At 41.1% G+C, this 20895-nt stretch overlaps 1 protein-coding gene across 1 annotated transcript in view; it reads left to right on the top strand.

The window, feature by feature from the left end:
- TENM2 (teneurin transmembrane protein 2) overlaps positions 1–20895 on the top strand; it is a gene marked incomplete at its 5' end in the record, with an annotated part of 375214 nt that overhangs the window by 105103 nt on the left and 249216 nt on the right. Inside the window, 2 exons of the mRNA XM_049648903.1 lie at positions 2603–2841; positions 4007–4107. Of these exons, the coding sequence (XP_049504860.1) occupies positions 2603–2841; positions 4007–4107 (340 nt within the window). The remainder of the gene's footprint in view (positions 1–2602; positions 2842–4006; positions 4108–20895) is intronic.

Genomic DNA, 20895 nt, shown 5'->3' with positions numbered 1-20895 from the left:
ACCTCAGGAAAGAAGCTTGTTGGAAAAGGAGACCCAGAGACTTGAGTCATATTGGTTATGCCTGAAGCCATGGAAATGGGTAAGATCTCTGTAGGGCTGAGAACTGGTGTTCCCATATTTCTAAATATTTATCAATAACAGCTTGAGATATCTTTATATTCCTTGGTTTTAGTTTGATTTCCAGTTTTCACTACCCACTCTTGGAAAGTTGTTCAAGAAGTACATTTGAGCTAGTTCTAAATCAAATTCCAGCATTTTCCCATCCCCCTGGCTTTCTGGTGGGCATATGTTCTAGCTTAATTGCAAGGCAGTGGACTATTATTTAGTGATTTGGAGAACTCTTCAGGTGTTTGTTCGACATTTGTCAGGCTTTAAATTAAAATCCATGTTTCAGGCTCCTTATGTTGCTCTGACAATTAATAATAAAAGCTACTCATCATGCATTGAGCACTTACTATGTGACACACCCTTGGTTAAGTGCTTTTCCTACGTGATCTTGTGTAACCCTTACAACAGTCTACTCTGTGACATGAGGTACCTCTGCTGCTCTTACCCCATGTTACAAGTGAGGAGATGGAGGCTTTTAAGAGCAGCATTAGGTACCTTGTGTGAGCTTACTTCTCCAATAATGGCACTGCTGAGATTCCAGTCCAGGTGAACATTGCTGCCAAACACTGCTTCTAAACACTGCCCACTTGCCACCTCTTCTAGAAGACACTTTTAATCTGGAGCATTAAAAGAGTGCTATTGGATAAGGAATACAAAAGTTTATTTATGGAATCCAACCTCTTGCCTTTACTCAGATCATCAAACATACTTATAGTACAAATAAAGTTTAAATATCAGTGGTTTGCTTTAATGTTGGTTATATTAAATAATTCACTAATCAGACACTCATTTTCTGACATCATTGTCAATCATACAGTCTTGTGTGATCTTTGTCAAAGATTAAAATACTTTCACGGATTTATCTGGAAGCATCCAAGACACAAATATTTGTAATAACTCTGATCTTGCCTCAGAATCCTACCAGGGTAGCTTGCTAAGCCCCATATGCAGGGGGTAGTGTGGTGTAGTAGGTCCAACTGGAGCATTGAGAGCCAGGCAAACTGGAGTTTTAGCCCCGATGACCCTGCTTGCTAACTTCCAGCTTCAGTGTTCTCATTTGTAAAATTATGGTAATAATATAGGGTTGATGTGAGGTTGCATGCAAATAAAACATTTACCATTGTAATTGACACATAGTATGTGGTCACCTACTGAAGACTTGAAAGGAAATACCTGCATAACATTTTGGAATCTTAGGATCTTAAGTTTACAAAAAAATGAGGAAACTCCATTCATTCATTCATTCATTCAAACCCCTTGCATGTGGAGCTTTGAGTTGGTTACTGGAAACATAAAAATGAACAAGGTATAAAAGAAGACACAGTCCCAGCTTCCAGCTGCTCAGACTCTAGACACTACTTAATCCATGCTTTAAAGTTCACTATAGATTTCCTGGAAGACAGTCATCATTTTAAATAAGGTGCGGCAAGTCACATTTGAAGTCTTATAAATGGCACACACAAGAGAGAAGAATCTGCCAGAGAATTCATGGTCCTTGAAGTGTCCTTGGAGTGACAGTCTCCTGACCCTGAAGAAGGGTTATATTAGGTGTCAACAGTAGACCCCATTACCCTCTTGTCACACCATAGTCCTAGAGACCAAGGGCACCTTGTTTAATTGCCAAGCAAAGATGTTTCCAAAGGAAAAACTTCACATGACCTAGAGAGGCAGTCTCAGAACAGGAAGCAAGATGGAGGAGGGCAAACAGCCCAGGAAGAAGGCTCAAGATAGGTAGTTTAGAGTAACACTGAAGAGTACACACTTGAGCATGAGGCAGCGCTCAGGGTTCACATCCTTGGACAGTTGCTTGAATTCTTCCAGCCTGATTTCTCATATCTTAAATATTTTAATATTTAGTTTCTAAGTTGTTGTGACAGTATTATTTCAAGTGTCTTTGAATCTTTATTTATTTTCAGAGAGAGCACACATGTGTGTGCTTGAGCATGGGACAGAGGGCAGGAAGAGAGAGAGAGAGAGAGAAAGGATCCCAGGCAGGCTCCATGATACCAGCCCAGAGCCTGATGAGGGGCTTGATCCCATGAACCATGAGATCCTGAGCCAAAATCGAGAGTCAGATGCTTAAACTTAATCAACCTTAACCCAACAAACCAGGCACCCCTCAAGTGCCTTTAAATAGCAGGTTCTAGTACCTGATACTGTTTAGTATCATCATCATCATCATCATCATCATCACTGTCATCATCATCATCTCCAAGTTACAAATGGTAACTCACTTTCCATATTTGCTTTGAATACTTTTCAGGATTGTTGTGGAAGGTAAAATCTAGATGCATATGAAATGCATAAATGATGTGACTCTATGGAATTAATTTATATCACTATCAGATGTAATCTTTGCCCCTTTTTCCATGACAAAGTAGAGCAATTAACTAGGACTGTATAGAACTAGATAAAGCAGAGTGAAAGAAAAAGCAGGTCTATGTTCTCCAGGAGCCACCCATGTCCATGCTAACTCTTTCCTTTTTCTTGCCAGGCACTTTCTCTTTAAAACCTCCTCGGGAAGCACACCCCTGTTTAGCAGCTCTTCTCCGGGATACCCTTTGACCTCAGGAACCGTTTACACGCCACCACCCCGCCTGCTGCCCCGGAATACCTTCTCCAGGAAGGCCTTCAAGCTGAAGAAGCCCTCCAAATACTGCAGCTGGAAATGTGCCGCCCTGTCCGCCATCGCCGCAGCCCTCCTTTTGGCGATTCTGCTGGCATATTTCATAGGTAAGTCAAGGCAGCCTGCTCCATGACCCTCGCCATGAGGAGGTGGGGCAGAGATTGTGGGCTTATGAATGGAGAAGCCCTCTGTTGTCTGTAGAGTTTGCTTTTTGGCTCCTGAAAGACATAAAAATGAATGAGGGATGGGAGTGCTTTTTCTCTCCTGAAATGCATTTAAATCTGATGAGTTTCTTTCTCAAGACTCTAATTAACATTTATCAGATGAATTAAGCATGCCTGCTGTATTCTTTCTTGGACATGAGCTGAAAATTGTTGTTCCTGTGAACCCATCCCTCTTTCCTGAAGTAGTCTTCTAGTGTCTTCCATCACTGGATTTTAACCTAGGTCTGTGCTCTAAAATTCATGCAACATGGGTTAATTTCAGCCAAAAACTGAATAGAATAATAGTAACCAGCATGTCTGGGAACATCTTGATTCAAAGGAAAGTTAAATTGCTAGCTTATTTTCAGAGGTGTGGAACAGAAACAGGATTGAGAGGTCAGAGTATCCAACCAGATCTTTGTGTGGAATCAAGTCACCTAAGCACAGTGGATGTTGCCCACATCCTTTCCTTTGCTTGTGTCCTTTTAGTCTCAACCTGAATTGCACCACATTCATGAGTGAGGTTCATCTCACATGCCAACCTTGCTTTTGGGAACTCAGGATATAACTTAGGGTAGCAGGTTGGTGAAGTTGCAGTGGTATTTTTCTTCCTATGCCAGGAGTATTGGTTTGCATCCATGGGGTGTAGCCCTGTAACTGCAGGAAGCAGCAGGTGCCAAGAGCTGAGGGGCAGAGTGCCATGTGCATATGAGCACCCTGGTCTGGACACAAAGCTTGCTCACAGCTCCTGGCCTCAGCAAAGAGCCCTGGTGCTGCTGCTCTGTCAACTGAGCTTGCCAATGCAGATCTCCTGGCCCAGGCAGAGGCCCCGTGATGTTTGATAAAGTTTATTTGAAACACTTGATGGCTCTGGCTTAGTTTCAGGGCAGCCATGACAGGCCTCCCCAATTTGGGGCTCTGCCATGTTGCAAAACAAACCTATAAAACACCAGCAGAAAGAGGCTGACTCCAAAATTCTTCTCAACACTTAGGCTGAAACTCCTCTCATTTAAGAGAGGGGGGTAAAAAAGCAACCCTGATTATTCTGACTTTGTCCCTTGTCCTTCAGCAGTGAACACTTCCTTCATCATCAGGCAGCCAGCTTGGTGCCTGCCAGAGAAGGAATTGGTCCAGGACTTCCCAGACTATTCTACCCAAGCTTACCTGATGGTAAAGGAGGTTGACTACACAGCCCCAGTGATCTGGGGCTCTGCCCAAGGCCATTACAAGCCAAAAATTGATGTGAAGTTTTCACTCTCTCCCATAATATTGCTATGCTCACCTTAATGTAGAAATATAAGTTTTTACATTATTTTCCTGTTGTGTCTCCTGGGAATGACCTCCAAAACTGAGAAAATTGACACTCTGGGGAAAGGCACCATGTTTAGCTGGAACTTTGCAGAATCCTCGATGCTGTAAACCCCAGCTCCACGTGGGGACTGAGGTCTGACACCCATATACTCCTAATTTAAAGTCATGCCTGCTTCTCACTTGCTCTCAATGAAGGATGGAGTCATGGATTGACAAGGGAGGGGAAAAGGCATCTGTTGCACTCTCACTTGAGTAGAATCTTTTGTGTTGTTAGAAGTAGTTTTGTGTACTTCCCCAGCTAACTGTTCAGGGAGGCTTGGTAGAAACAAATTGAGTTGCCTTCAGGGTCTTTGCATGATTTGGCTTTGTGTCAGGAACTGCAAAAAGGGTCCATGAGCTCACTTCTCAGGCTTAATGTTCTGCTGAGCCTGTGGGCACCATGGGGAGCCCAGATACAGAAATTGAGGCACTGCTCACCTCTGCCAGTACCATCCCCAGTGTACCTCCTACTCCACTTGCCAGAGAGAGATAGATGGCTATCGCCTGATATATTGAGCTTGATACTTAAAATATAATAGCTTTCTGTAGGGCGATTACATAAATGGGAAACCATATAGTGAGAGTTTAATGTTTTAATTGGGTGTGTATCTTGTAAATGGTGGATTAGGAAACATATTTATCCTCAGTCTGGAGGCTACTAGAAGCTGGACCTGAGCATCTTAGGATAGTTTATTAGATTATAATCCATCATTTTCTATTATGTATGCTTTAGGTAAGATTATGCTTTAACCCTGAAGTATTAAAGAATACATTATGACTCAAAAATAAATGATGGTAGGGGCCAGTTTTCCCAGCAGTAATGCTGGTGAGTGTGGAGCCATAGGGCTACTCTCCCAGAGGTGACAGCAGATCTGCAAGCACCATGAAGGGGTCAAGGTTTTGAGTGCTGATCCTGACCTAGTGATTCATTTCTCCTTTGCCTTGACAAAGTTGTTTTCCTTCTGAGTCTTGGTTTCCCAAGTAAATTCTGGAAGCATGATGGATATTTACATGCAGAAACTCCAAAGTATGGTGAGGATTAATTAATGTGTATAAATCACTTTGAAGATGAAAAGCAGTATATTATTAATTACAGAGCTGCAGGGGCATAAACAGTGCATTACAAACAGAGAAAAGTGCTGTTGGGAGCAACAAGTGATTGTGCCCACCAAGAAAACAAGCCATCAGGGAAGGACAGAAGGGCAACGTAAAAATCAAAGCCTTCCTGTTAGGGGAGACCAGAGTTTTTAAGACCTGAGCCCATTCTGGTTCATACATGACTCCATGTTCCACTAGAACATTATAAGTCCTGAAATTAAGCATCAGCCCCAAGATATTTATGGACAGGCACTGGGTTCAGGCCTGCCAGGAGCTGTGACAAATAGATCAAATTATCTTCCTTTCATGTTCAAACCTGTGGAGAGAAGACTCCAAAAATGAGCAATCTGGAATAGCTCAGCCCCATGACAAGTTCTTCTTTACATCCAGTATGAGGGTGAGTGTGAAAGCAGAATAAGGTCAACTCTTGTGCATATTGGAAGCGTGGGCCTTTACCAATTCAGGATAGATTCCCCCTTTCCTACTGACACAACTGGAGCCAATGATCTTTTATGATGTACTTTCCATAAGATTCTTCCTATGCCAGATTCTCCCAGTGTACATAACATCCTGGAATAAATTACTTTGAGAAGCTGCATGAACCACAAGGGGACCATTTTGTGCATCACTCAGGCCCTAGCCCATGTGGTTCCTAGGGAGTAGTGGCTATGAAATACAGAAGAGCTTCCCTCTCAGGATGTTGTCTTCTATCCTCAGGCATGTCAAGTGCTTTCATTGCCTGCAACACCAGAAATCCCTCGAGATCCCTAAGTTTCTGGATCATGTAACTAATGTAGAGTTTCTCACCTGTTTTATGTCAACTGTACTGTTTTTATCCTCATAGTATACATAACAATAACTGATTGGAAACTTCTATTTGCTCAGAACTGCAAGCCTTTTCATTTAAAGCATTTTTTCTGTAATTATTACATTTGAACCATACCCACAGCCCCAACATCCACTCTAGCAGAAAATAAAATTGGCAGATTACAATCATTTCACAAGAGTTGATGCTGAGGCCCAGAGAGCCTGCCATCACATGGCTGGTTAGTTATAAGGGTAAAAGACTAGGTCCTTAGTCTCCTGATTAGTCCCCTAATGATTTCCAAATATCACATAAGACCTAAATCATCCCTTTTGTAGCATCAACTCCCTGTATCTGATTTTGCCTTCATTAATAAGGGAGAATAATTCAGCTCTTTCCTTCCCAAGCCATCTTCTGATGATTCCTGAAGTGGAGAGAAATTATCTCTCTTCCTCTGTCTCTTAACCTGTCTTTTTGTGTCTGTTTTCACAAACCTCTTCTGTTATAGCGGTCAGCAGACATTTTCTGTCAAGAGCCAGATAGCAGATCTTTTTTGGTTTTGTGGGTCGTGAATCTGTCACAGTTGCTGTACTCTGCTGTTGTATGGCAGAGCAGCCGTACACGTGTGTAAGCAAACGGGCAGGGCTGTGTTCCAGGAGACTTTACTTATGGACACGGAAATTTGCATTTCATGTACTTTCCATGTGTCATGAAATATTATTCTTTTTTATATTTTTAAGGCTATTTAAAATGTAAAACTAGTCTTTAGCTCATGTGCTGTTGTTAAAAACATACAAACAAACAGGTGGCAGACTGGATTTGGCCCCCAGGCCATGGTTTGCCAGCCCCTCTTTGATTACATTACTGTTCTTTTCCTAAAAATACCTTTTCGGAGTGTTTCCATTTTTACAGAAAGAAAACATTTGCTTTCCAACTGGCCGATTGTCCAACTACTCATCCACTATAAGTGCAGTGGGTAATTTTTTCTGATGCTGCCATCCCACTTCATAATGAATAATTAGATCTGACTTCCTGATCCAAACCAAAAGGTAGAAAAAGCAAGCCACTTTTCTCTTTAAAACTTTGCAAAGGGTAAAAGTTTCCATCCTAATGGATGGCTTGAGATAGTCTTTCAACCCGTGGGTAGAGTGTAATGACCTAAAAACTTTGCCACATACACACTTGTCTTCAACCTTCATTTACCCTAGGTTCCTCTGCAAAATCATGGCCTGTTTTTCAAGGTGACAAAGACCCTTTCTTTGTTAAGGTTTTCCAACAGGTTGTAACAGTGCAGAGTCCCTGAATGACATCATTGCTTTCTTCTCCTAGGTTAAGGTCAAATAGATCCCGTTTCCTTAAAAGACATTGAAGTTCTTACAGGCTACCCACATCAAGGAAGAAAGGTGCTTGTGATATATGACTTTACTGCTTAAATCAAGATAATCCTAGAAATTCTGAGAGTCAACACAACAGTTCACCATGACACAGGACTCAGACTGTCATCCCCAAGTTAAAGACAATACGCAATATACGCTGAGTTTCTGTCAAAAACTCTTCTTGTGGTTGGGAAGGGAAGGGGGTAAGAAAGATAAGAGCATTTATGTCATCCTAAATTAGTTTTTAGCTCTTCAGATCTCTGCCAAACCAAAATACATCTATATATTAGAAAGTCACCTTGTCTTTTTTCACTACAGTAATTCCTGCCAAATATGAAATACTACGTTTTAAGTAAGCTGCTCAACGCTCTGTCTTCTGCCACTCTCACTTTGATCTGGGAAGAACGCGGGCCATCAACATGTCAGGATGTTAAAAGTGTGGTAATTTGGGGGGCTTTCAGTTTCTTTTGAAAACAATGAGAGATTATTTTCTATGGAAACTAAAAGCCTACAATGTGTTTAAAGTTGCTACACTTGAAAATTGATATGTTGAGACTCAGACTGATGAATCCTGTGTTCAGAGCTGCTATTTTGTGTATTCCCATCTCACTGAACAGAGCAGATTTGGGGAAAACAGAAAGAAAATGACAGAAAATGATGAGAAGCGTACACTTACCTGGCATCCTTTGTGAGGATACAGCCTAGGAAAAATGTTGGCCCTCTCTTTCAGACTCACTGTTCTTTGATGATCCAGAGAGATGCTAATCCTTGACCTCTGTATGAATTCCAAATTGTGTATTTACCTCCCATTATATAAAGGGCAAAATGGTAGTGATTAAATCTGAACAATCCTGCAAGTAACATTTCCACCCACCTCCCCAGCCCCAGATGGTCAAAGCTTGTATTTAGTCCCACAGAGAAGGAAAAAAAAAAACTTCCCACAAATAAGTCAGGGGACCCAGTTATGTTATCAGTTCTGATGTTAGTAACAGACTTTTTATCTAATAGATATGCTAATGTGCTCTTAACCAGATAATAAAGTCCTGTCCCTGCTTACACACTGGTGAGTCTCTGGCAGTGGGGGCTGCCATTTCATAATTGTACTCTTAATTTCAGAGGATGTGTCAATTTATGGAAAGCAAATTAAGTCATTAGCTAGGTCTCTGGTCTCCATCACCTAGCAGCCATGTGGCAACATGCATATCTCATGTGTGACATTCAGAAAAGTTCCTTTACTGAGGTGAGGTGCCTTGGCTTTCCTCCACAAGCCACCTGTCAGAAATCAAGGTAGCCAGCTGATACAGGGCTTTCCCACCCTGACAGGCAAGCTCCATGGATGAGCAAGAGGAAGCAACTTTTGGTCTTTATTTTGTAGACCCTCTTAATGCAAAACCAGGGAAGAGTGAGTAGTGCTACCACCCTGTGCCCCTCAAGGACCATGACAAGTAGACAGTGTTATCAGTATGATATGCTGGCTTAGGACCTTGTGGCTCCACAGAGCATGTGTTGGGTGAATGAGAATGCAGTGTTTACCAACTCTCTTTCTGTCAACTCACCATTCAGGCCTTTGTCCTGAAATTTCTCTGTGACCATTATCTTTCTGGCAGTCAGCAATCAGTTCAGAAGCAGTAATGGGATGCGAAGCTATGACATTTTGTGTGTCTTTCCCACATGCTCTGTTTATTTGACTGCATCACTTAGGGTGGTCATCAAGCCCACAGACCCTTCACCTTCCACAGGAAGCTTTTAAATTCTTCATTTCCTAAGCTTTGCATGTGTTTGTTTATATTTACATGTTTCATGATTTAGAATTCTGGATATAGCTTCTGTTGTACTGTAAATAAGTATTGTTTCGTTCTACGTTTTACCTGTAACACAATTGCAGGCGTTCTTGGCATGTTAATTAGAAAAGTACTACCTTGATGTGATGGAAATCACATGAATGGGCTTTGGTCTCAGGGAAGCCTGGGTTCAAATTCTGATGTGTATACTTAAAAGCTTTATGACTTGGGCTTGCCGCTTAATCTCCCTATACTATAGTTTCCTTATCCAAAACAGTGGGATAATTCCTGCCTTGTAAAGATACTTCAGGTGTTCACTAATATTATATATGTATTCAACTTTTCTTCAAATGCAATGTCATCAGGTATGAGAAATGTCGTTTTTGTATGTATCCCCTAAGTACTGTGACAAGTACTTAGCATTTATAATTTTTATTATGTAGTTTTGGAAAGAGGTAGGCACAGACCACCTGGAATGACATACAACCCTATGAATAGATAGGTCTATAGTCAGACCAGCAAACCATTGCCTGCTTGGCCAGCCATGACTGTAAGAAAACACCAGTTGTAAAATGCATTCTGGTTTCAGAGATAGGAAAATGTGAACACATCTGAGTTTTAGAATCAGTGAAATGTGGTGGCACCTGACACACAGTAGAAGCTCAACTAAACAGTTATTACGATTATCGTGTTGGCTCCCACACTCCTAGACGAGGTCCATTGAAAAGCATAAAACCAGGCTCTTGGATCACTGTATCCCCAACAATGCCTAACACCTTGTAAGCATAAATAAATATTTATTTAATTAATAAATGCTGATTAGGGTTAGGGCTAAGTTGGACCATTAATGGACAGCGTTATCAAGTGCCCGAAATCCCTGATCTCTGGTTTTACTTGTTCCCCCATGTAAAGGGAAGTTTCTGGTTCCCTGAAGTTGTAATTGCCTCCGTTCCCAAGCATTTCCATGTTATAAAGCATTTAGGCAAAGGAACAGTTAGGGGGGTTGTGTAAGCACCACATTTAAGCCCTCTAGCCGGAATCTGTGATTCCCTGAAATCAAGAGAGCTGGATGAGTGAAACTGGGAAGTGTTTGTGTCTGGCATACGGCCACCATTTGGCACTCATTTTACAAAAGTGTAGCAGAATTTAGTTGGAGTTCAAGGTGAAAAAGCAAATAATGGCATAAATCTGAAAGTCTGTTGGCTGCTTCTCTGTAAATGAGGATGTGCTAAGAAATGAAGCAATTGCTACAAGGCACCAAATAGAGAAGAGGACTATTATATAGTGAATTAGGTCTGTGTACACAAGCCATACAGAATGTTTTGTGCTGAAATGCCCGGCTTAGCTGTGCAGCCTCATATGACAGAAATTTGACCCCAAAGCGAACTTTTAGAACATTCATAGTTTTCTTAAGATCACCTTAAATCATACTTCCTGTGTCCTTCACTGAAAATTCCTTTCTAGAAAATCCACATTTTGGTTGTTAAGAATAGACATGCAGAATTGTTTTCTGAGCCCTTTACTCATCAAATAAATCATTTATTAAATTGATGTCTCGTATTAAGATCCTCTGTGTTAGGAGAGCAAATGGTCCATCAACTACATTAGCATATTTAATATTACCATAAAAGAGAGGATAATGCATTGCATGTTCCACTAATTTCATTTTTTTTATTATCAACTTATAGCCTTAAATATGTAAATATCAGAATGTCTCAGGAAATATAGCAGTCCTAAACTATGTGTTGGTAAGAAAAGAGTTTTGCTGAAGAGAATATTGTCCTCCTTTCTTGGAAAGAAAGATTTATATGATACATAATAAGTATCATCTTTCAAAGGCTTTTTTCCCTAATAAACCAAAGCTTCAGAGAAGGGAGGATCAGCTTTGCCTCCAATCTTTGCCTTTCTTTCGTCATGACTTGTGTTCACAGCTGTTAGGGAAGGCCCTTCCCTTGGGACGGGTTTTCAGTGGAGTTAGGTCATGTGGAAAGATGTGTACATACACGTTTGGCCCTCCCCTAGAGACTCTGATCTTTATAAAAGAAAGGTATATTGCCTTGCTTTTGCCTTTGCCATCATGATGCAATCCTATCTGTAGGCTTACTTCTATTACACCATGAGTGTTTTAGAGGCACGTTAATGAAGTTTAGATTAGACTTGCTTATATTCCAAAGGGAAAGGTAAGTGGCAGTCTATCAAGTGTATTCTGTTCTTTGGGCCATGCTAAACAAGACGACATCTTTCAAAGAAGTTCGGTATGGCTTTAAATTAGAAGCATTGTTGAAACTGGTTTTAAGGCTACCTTATGCCCAAAGTTTACAAATATAGACTTCTAGGGCATCCGCTGAATTAGAGTTCATGTGCTTAAACTTCCCTTTAAGTTTCTTTTTTTTATTTTGAGAGAGACAGAAAAAGTGCAAGCATGAAGGGCCACAGAGAGAGAATCCCACGATCTGTGATATCATGACCTGAGCTGCAGTCACTTAGTTGGGCACTTAACTGACTGAGCCACCTAGACTCACCTTAAACCTTCTTTTAATAACATTTGTATACTTCCTTGAGAAAGGTGTCTCTTCTCTTGAGAGAATTGTAGGTTAAAGACTTTTTTCCCCATGAAAAATCTTCTCGCAATTTTGTATATGAGTGTTATGTATTATTTTTTTAATTTAAAATGTATTAAATTTATTATATTAAGTTCATGTTTTTTCCATTGCACCAAAAATTTTGTTTAGGCAAAGGATTGGCTGTTCACATTGTTTGCTGGGATCTACTGACCAGCCTCTGAACCTAGGACATTTTTACTTGAAAAATTTCCCTAGACCTAGAGTCTGATAAACAACCCCATGAAATAGTACACTTAATAGGAAAGCTGAGGGACACCTGGGTGGCTCAGTCAGTTGAGTGTCCAGCTTTGGCTCAGGTTGTGATCTCATGGTTCGTGAGTTCAAGCCCCATCATCAGGCTCTGTGCTGACAGCTCAGAGCCTGGAGCTTCCTTTGGATTCTGTGTCTCCCTTTCTCTCTGTTCCTCCCCTGCTCGCACTCTTGTGTCTGTCTGTCTGTCTGTCTCTCTCTCTCTCTCTCAAAAATGAAGATTTAAAAAAAAATTTTTTTAATAGGAAAGCTGAGAAAGCCTGGACAAGTTATGGTTTGCATAAATGACGTGCACCATGATGTTAAGACATTTGAGCTTCATTTTTCCCAGATCCATCAGGCAATAGAAGCTTTTATACTAAAAAGGTTTTTATTAACTTATCGTTATGACAAATGGTCAGCCATCCTTCTTTCTCCTTAGAAATGTGAAGTGGTCTAACCATTACAGAGTAAGAAATTGTAGAGACTTGTGCCCATTTTTATTCAGTCTGTTTTTGTCCAATGAAGGCATTGTCTCCTCTTGAATTTACTTTAAAAACTATAAAGCTTCTCAAAAAAAGAAGCTGGCCTGTGATTAGCTTACATTTCTCAGGAGCATAGCAGTGAAGGGTAAAAATCCAAAGAAAGGAGAATACATACTAAAAAAGAGTGGGAAGAAGTTAAGACAAGAAGTAAGGAAAAGACACTAGAAGCTATGAACACAGTGATTAGAAACACTAACAAGCATTGCAGGCTGTGAGATACCATATGCTAAGCAAGATAAAACATGGAACAATTAGAAGCCAAGGATGGGGGAAAGGTGACACCCAGCACATCAAATGACATGTAATCTTCTGCATGATTTCTTGAACCAATAAGTCCAACCAAGGTAATGAGATGAAAAGCAATCCTTGAGAATTGCTTGGAGGTGCTGTTTCACCCCCTCATCTCACATCATTAAACTTTCTGTTCCCTCATGAACTACTTAGATAAATAACAGTGGACAGCTCAACATTTATCCAAATAAACCAGAAAGCCACCATGATAAAGGAAATTGAATTTATAGACACGGCAGGCTCTTGCCTAATAGATGAGAGTCATGTGTCTAATGTTGAACATCAATCTATATTTCAAATACGTTGTATGAAGAGGGGGCAGTAAAAACACCCCCTACAAAATCATTTCTCACTAAGGTTAGTTTATCTTGTGTTGTGTCTAATTGATACCCATGTAATTCCGCTACAGTCTTTGCTACTACAAATGATGTAAGAGATGGAAAGAGTGTGGCTGTTGGCTCCCAGGGAAGCGCTGAAAGTTAGGCTTAGAAAAATCACCTTTGTCTTCAGATGTGTTGTCTTTAGAATGACCCTTGAAGCCAGAAAGCAAGCATATTTGTTTTTTAATTAGGTGAGGGCATTCTCAAAAATCTTCTCTTCAGTCTTGATCAGGAATGGACATGATGGAGAATTATTTTATACTAGATCCTTTCCCTGACTTATTTTGCCTATTTTCATGGTGTAAAGGAAGGTCCAGCAGGAATATCTGAGCTGACACTACACTTTTAGCTCCTAATCAAATTCAGTGTATTTATGAACTTGTAACATTTAGGAAGGTTTCCAAATTCCTACATGGGCATATGTTGGTCTAGGATAGGACACAGGTATGTTCAGGCTGGTAGCAACTCATTCCTCAGCCAAATCTGGATTGGTGGGGGGTGGGGGTCGGGGGGCTGGGAAAGAGAAGGGAAAGGTCAGTCCCTCTCCATTTGGCATGTGTATGAGTGTGGCCCCCCACACCACTCCTCCCACAGATCCTGCCCCAAAAGTTCTGGTCAGAAAAAGTTTTCAATATGTGCACATCTTAATGAAATGTTTTGACAGCTACATTTAATCCGACTTGAAGGAAACCAGCTTGGGATCCTGCTTCCAGTGGTTTCATCTTTCACAGCGTTTGTTTGCATTCACAGAGATGTGGATGTCACTGCTCCTTCCCCTCCTGTCCCCTATTCTCTATGTTCTACCTTTAAGTATCCTTGGAGCAAGTCCAGATTTATTACAATTAATATACATACATTACAGTTCACTTAATTTTAGACTTTTAAAAAATGTGCTGGTATGCCGACTGCAACTTTATCCCACCTCTTATCTACCCTACCCCCACCTCTGCAGCTTGACTCTTTAGATGGGGGTGGTCAGGGCAAAAGGGCTATCCAAGGGCTCATGGTCTTGGCCCTGTCTGGGAGAAAATATCTCTATTTCTTTTGTAGGGAGGTGGATGCTGATTGCATGGTATTTTTTTCTTCTCTTCAAAACTGACAGGAATTAAGCCTTTGGAAAGGTTAGCTGACCCAGCAGTGCTATCTGTATTGTAGTGAAATACCAATGGCTTGTTTTAATGTCAGAAGCAAATTGGAGAGTGGACCCGACTGAAATATCTGTGACTAAATTTGTCCTGAAGGAAGAAAAAGAATTGTCTCTCACATTCGCATGACTAAGGGGTTTATTAAACAAGTGCTTGTGTACCCCACCCAGGGAGAATGCTGTCAAAACATGAAGAAAAAAAAATAGAGATCACATGAAAGTCGAGTCTGAACTCTTCTCATAATTGCATGTCTGAGTACTTTTGCTAATTTGCCCACGCCCTTTGTAATTCTTTCTTCATCACAACACTACTGCTGCCTCACCCCTGACCAAAAACTTTACTGTGCCTGTGTCTCCGACAGTAGCATGAAACAAAACAACAAAACAAACCCCAAAACCTGGCTCCTTGAGAAGATACCCAGAGTGGATTGAATTGGCTCTTGGTTTGTCACCACACCCTTCAAAACCCAACAACCAGGTTGCATATACAACAGGGTTTCCTTCAAGGGGCTGGTCTGAAATCTCTGTCAGTGGAAATGTAGAGAAGGACTCCAGACCTGAAAAGGAACAAAGTGTGAATTGCAAAAAAGAAAAAAAAAATTGAAAGGATTCTTGACATTGTGCACATGCTATCAAATTTTGGCTGATTTTCATTCATATGATAGGCCAAGTAGAGTGTAGGGGCTAATGTCAAGAAGATTTGTGTATGCCAAGGGGAAAACACATATTACGAGAAGAAGCAAGTGTGCACAAGGGACAGAAAATCCAGGAAGGCATCCCTTTGCGTCACCGTGGTATATATGGTGTGTGTATTTTTTTTTCCTGGGGATATAAAGGGAGAAGGCAGCCAGATGAATAGCTAGAGAAAATTACAGTTTCCACTGGCTTCTATAGAACAGGAAGGAACTGCATGATCACCATTGGCCTAGTGAATAAACGGAAGTTCAGGCTTCGTGGTCAGCTCAGAAAATCCTCTGACTTAGATTAAGCCAGTTCTTATTTTCCTGTTGGATGATGAGGCTACAGTTTTAGCTGATCTCTTCACAGCCCTGTTCCCCAGCATCCTAAGAGACTCTACCCATTTATCTTCGAAAGCCAAAGAAAAGAGCCTGATGTGAGAAGAGGGAATAAAGCTGGTGGCCCAGGAAAGATTACTCTGATGCTGAATGGAGAGAGACTTAAAATCTCTACCCCTGAACATGTGATCACGGTAGCATCCTGAGGTTCTAGCACACAAGGGGTGACTGGGGACTGTGGTATCTTGACGGAAGTTTTGCCACACATGCAGAAAGGTTCTCTGCGTAAAAAAGAATTTTGATTTGGGGCTTTAATGCCTTTGAAAGCGCATCAAGAGGAACATTGACATGCTTTCACTGGAGCCTTGGAATCCTAAAATAAATAATAGAAAAATTGTGATTTAAAATATAATTCCAAATACTAACTGGGCCCCGCTGCCTGGATGAGTAATAGGCTTCAATAAATGTGTGACAGGCACAAGGCTCTTCAGTATGAAGAGTAGTGAGGCCTCAGAAATAGAAATAGGTTTTTCATTACATGAGGGATTATGTTCAGCCTGACTGTGGAGCCTGTTCGCGGGGCCACAGCTGCATCTTCTGCCTGCAGACATATTAACAGGTAATGGTAAAGCAGGCCCGCACAGCCTGAAACAGCGATTTGTTTTAGGCAAGGGAGAAAGGTCGCTATCTCCTGCTTAAGTCAGCATTAGCATTGTTTACTACACACTTTCCCTTAAACTTCTATTCCTCTGTGCTAATGAGCTGCAATTTGAGTCAGGTTCCACCTGGGTGCCTGCTAAAATCTGCAGGGAAGCCAGGGATGGAGAAGTAGGCATGGTTTTTGGGGTGGTGGTGGTTGCTGTCTTGTTTTGACCCACGTAAGCTCATCAACACACGCAAGCATGCTTCTCTTTGAAGATCATACAAAGTTTTATTGTAATTTCAAGCAAACTCAGCGATTCATTTGAGGCTCTCCTAATACAGGAACTCAAAGTCAGCACATGCACACTCTGGGCCTCCCTTCTTTTCAGGACTGAGATTTGGGTCAGTATCAAGAAACTGAAGTGAGTCCACCCTGTCTCTTAGTGGCCAAAGAAACTATGGGGTCCTGGAAGATGAGTTTCAAGAGGAACTTGAGAAAGGTCTGGGCACATGGCCATAGAAAGGCACTCATGATAAAGAGAGTTGATTTCAATTTGAGATAGGTTTTCTTTTACACATGTTATCAACACAAAATTCCTGGCCTTTGTGCCCTCTTGGTTCAAATAATGACTCGTTGAAACTTCATACTTCCGACATCATTGTTCACCTGGATCAGGAAACCTGATTTGTATCTATAATGGCTCCTCACTTTAGTGGCCAGCTGGGCATTGGAATAGTCCCCTGAAGAAAGTTCTGGATTTAGTTTGGCTAGGTTGCCATCTCAACCCTTACCAACTGCGTACTTTGGGGAAAGTAAATTTAATGTACTGAGCCTCGTTTTTCTTAACTGTAAGAAATGGTTAATAAATAACAGTTATAATGATGATGATACCTTTTTCATAGACTTTCTATGTGACATTTAAAGTAGATATTGGTATCAATATTCATGCTATCTGTGCATTCATTCAAAAGAAAAAGTATACAGATGCTAAGTTGCAAGTTAGGATTTAGGCTATCAAAGTTCAGAGACTGGAGGAGTTGAGGATGACCCAGTGAACACATTTGCATGCTGACCTAGCCCTGGGAGGATGGAGATGAATTGAAGTAGGAATGAGTTGAGAAGCACTGCAGGCAGCAAGGAAGGGGAGAGGCCAGAATTAATAAGGCATGGGGCAGGGGAGATGAGGAGCTCAGCCAGTGAGGAGAAGGGTGCCCAGTGAAGAGCGGTAGAAAATAGGAGGTGAGATAGAGCAGAACCAGGTGATAGATGGCATAGAAGGCTAGCAGAATATTTAACTTGGTTAGTTTGGCTATAAGGAGGTACTTAAAATTCATAAGCAGGAATGTAATATAAAATTATGACAAGCTGGGGTGTCTGGGTGGCTCAGTGGTTAAGCATCTAACTTCAGCTCACATCGTGATCTCTCAGTTCATGAGTTTGAGCCCCGTGTCGGGCTCTGTGCTGACAGCTCGGATCCTGGAGCCTGCTTCAGATTCTGTGTCTCCTTCTCTCTGCCTCTCGACCACTCACGTTCTTTCTCTCTCAAAAATAAAACAAACATTAAAATATTTTTTTTAATTATGACATGCTATCATGATAGTTACCTAGTAGATGTTCCATAAATATTTACTTACTAATTGATTGAGGATTCAGGATAGATTGGGAAATGGGACAGAAGACAGGGAGACTTATACATAGGTTCTGGCCATAATCAGTGGGTATGTGAATGGGTAGATTAGAGAGGAACATGGAAATAGGGAAACAGTAAATCTGTGAGAGCCTCCTTCCAAAGAAGAAAAGGCAGATTTGTGATAGAATTTGTATAGTGCTGACTGGAGATGAAGAAGACTGAAATATCTGATATACCCTTCAGGTTTCTAACCTGGATCCGTACAAGAACATTGTCAAGAATGGTGTAACTTAAGAATTTAAAACTAACACCATCTTTAAATCACTGCACAGTTTTCTAAAAGCATGGTTGGCCAAAACATTCTTTTATTGGCATGTAATTCTACCAGAATTGGCAAGGAGCTATTCTTTTTTTAATGCGCTCAGTAAATCTCTGTGCGGTTTCTTTATTAGGAGAGGGCCCTTTGATCCAGTAAAACCCATCAAGACCCCTTCTGAGACTTTGGATTTTGTATGAAAGTCTGTGGAGAAAAAGGAGAGCAGAATTGGGCTAAAACTAAACTCTAAAAGGCTAACCAACTGCCTCCATAACATTGCTCATACGTAGTGTAAATTTCATGAACCAAAAAGAGGCATCAGGAAATATGTGGAAATTCAGCATACCCATTTATAAATAGAAAAGCACATTCCAGGACTTGAAGGCGCTCACCTAACAAATGCAGAATGTGGTCCTGGGAGTCTGTACCATTGCCCTTTTTGATTTGGGGCAGTGAAGCTTACAAATAAAAATCTTCAAAGAAGAAAGTTGCCTTTTGATCAGCTGGTTAGAGGCAGGTTTGAAATTATGATAAATATGCTACATATTCACTGTATTAACAGGTTTAAACTCTAATGCATCTGCCTGTGTCTCTGAAAATGAGGCTGACTCACTGTACCCAGGCTGAAGGGTCAGATGGATGAGTTTGGCTATGGGTTTATGGATCCAGGCAGAGAGGGCCAGACATCAGGGAATGTGCTTGCACCCTCCTCCCCTCTGCCCTCCCTCTGCGCCATGCTGAAGTCTCCATTTATTTTCAATACTTTAACATCTGACCGAAGTGCATGAAATACCCTCTCAGACGCTAGGTGCCTAGAGTAAAGCATAAAACGGCATGATTACCTGGGGAATTTTAGAGTCAGCTTCCAAACTAACCAAGAGAGTTTAGGCCCCAAAGGTGTTACGTGAATTACTGAGTGGATGAGGTTCAATTTAGTAGATAATTATGTCTCTGTACTTTCTTTTTGTCTTTATCCTACTTCTCACCTCTTCTGGTCTCCTTTCTGCTACAGGGTAGCAGGAGATAAGCCTCAGCCACAAAGCTGGACATCCCATTCCTATCCAGTTTTTGACCCTAAGCAATGGTGCAGGTCTTTAGGGACTCCTAAATCAGTAACCATTTTCCAAGCCCAGTTGGGTTAAGACAGATGTCAGATCTCTGCCTTCTCCACTTCAGCCCACGACAGGAATATCATGATGGTCTCATAAACCCACCACTGAAGCCTTTGGAGTCCTCCTGCAGCTTCCCCAAGGAGGGAGATCAGGGATCAGATATCACATTTGCATGATGATTAAATGTGGGGTGCATGCCCAACAAGCCCATAGTTCAGTCATAAATGGGGAGAATTACTTTAAATGGCACTCAAATTTAGTCGACTTATCAGCTGGTTAGAATATTCACAGGACAATACGGCATTATTGTCTAAGAGCATTATTGTAGATGACAACTTTCTGAAAGCCTCTTTAAAATAGAAAGGAACCTGCTTTTAGGACTCAAAAATTGGTTGAGAGTTGTAAGACATCCAGGAGAAGTTTAAAGTGGAGTTGGGAACAGAGTGAACAGGCTCTTAACCATGGGTAAAATTGTAAGAGAACATCTTACACTATTCTTGCAAACCAACTTGTCATTTCTCAAGTGTATAATGAAATAATGTGTATGAATATTTTCATGCAGAACAGCCTTTCTTCCAAGTTTTGCCCTCTTCAGTGCTTCGTGGTACATACAACAGAGTCTTTTAGAACAGTGTTTTATAATCTCAAGACCAAGGGCTCCCAAAAAGATCCTGAGAGAAATGTAAATGAATAGCAACTATCTCTAAGACTGCATTTTTATAAGTAAATGATGAAGGATAAGGATGTTCATGGGGAAGAACCCTTGAAAAATCACTAGGAATAGTAGAGAATGAAAGTAAAATGCACATAATCCTACGCCAATTAGCAGATCTTTTATAGTCTGGGTGTGTGAGATGAGCTGAGGGCAAATAGTACTACCTGTGTATGGGAGGAATGGCTTTCTGTATTCAAGTCAGGGTCGTGGCTAGAAAACAGGAATGGGGCTCCTTCTTGGGTTCCACTTCCTTATCATAACTGCTCCCCCTATGATTTTTTTTTTAGCTTTAATAGCGCTTTGTGTGAAAAGGATGGATTGGAACCCACTAGGTCTTTTTACAGAATGTCAAATATTTTACCCATTAAGAGACTCAATTTGAAAAGGTCCTTGGCACAGATTAATGAAATAGTCCAAATATTATTCCTCCTTGTTCTGCAGTCTCGGAGTAATAACTGGTCACCTGGACCTTTGCTCATTAATGAGGTGGTCAGGGCTCAAAGATGTGCAAAATTCTTTTCTTTCTTCTTTTACTACTTTTTACACTGTGCGGGGTTATAGTGCATTGGGGACCACTTGCTTATCAACCCTAGTAACATTCACCCAGGGAGACTCTTTTTCACTCTGTTGCCCTTTGCTCTAACTCAGTGCACCCCCACCACATCCCTAGGAACATTTGACAGTGTCTAGAAGACATTTTTGGTTGTCATAGTTGGGGAACACTACTGGCATCTAGTAAGCAGGGGGCCAGAGATACTGCTAAACATCCTATAATGCATAGCACTGCCCCCCACAATGAAGAATCATCCAACCCAGAATGTCATTAGTGCCAAGACTGAGAAATCTTGTTATCCTTGATTTATAATTGTGTCTTTAGGTATATATTTTTTCTTCTTTTACCACC

Source organism: Panthera uncia, assembly GCF_023721935.1.
Source record: "Panthera uncia isolate 11264 chromosome A1 unlocalized genomic scaffold, Puncia_PCG_1.0 HiC_scaffold_17, whole genome shotgun sequence".
Classification (NCBI taxonomy): domain Eukaryota; kingdom Metazoa; phylum Chordata; class Mammalia; order Carnivora; family Felidae; genus Panthera; species Panthera uncia.
The sequence above is the reverse complement of the archived record's forward strand: the minus strand, read 5'-3'. Positions and strand labels throughout refer to the sequence as shown.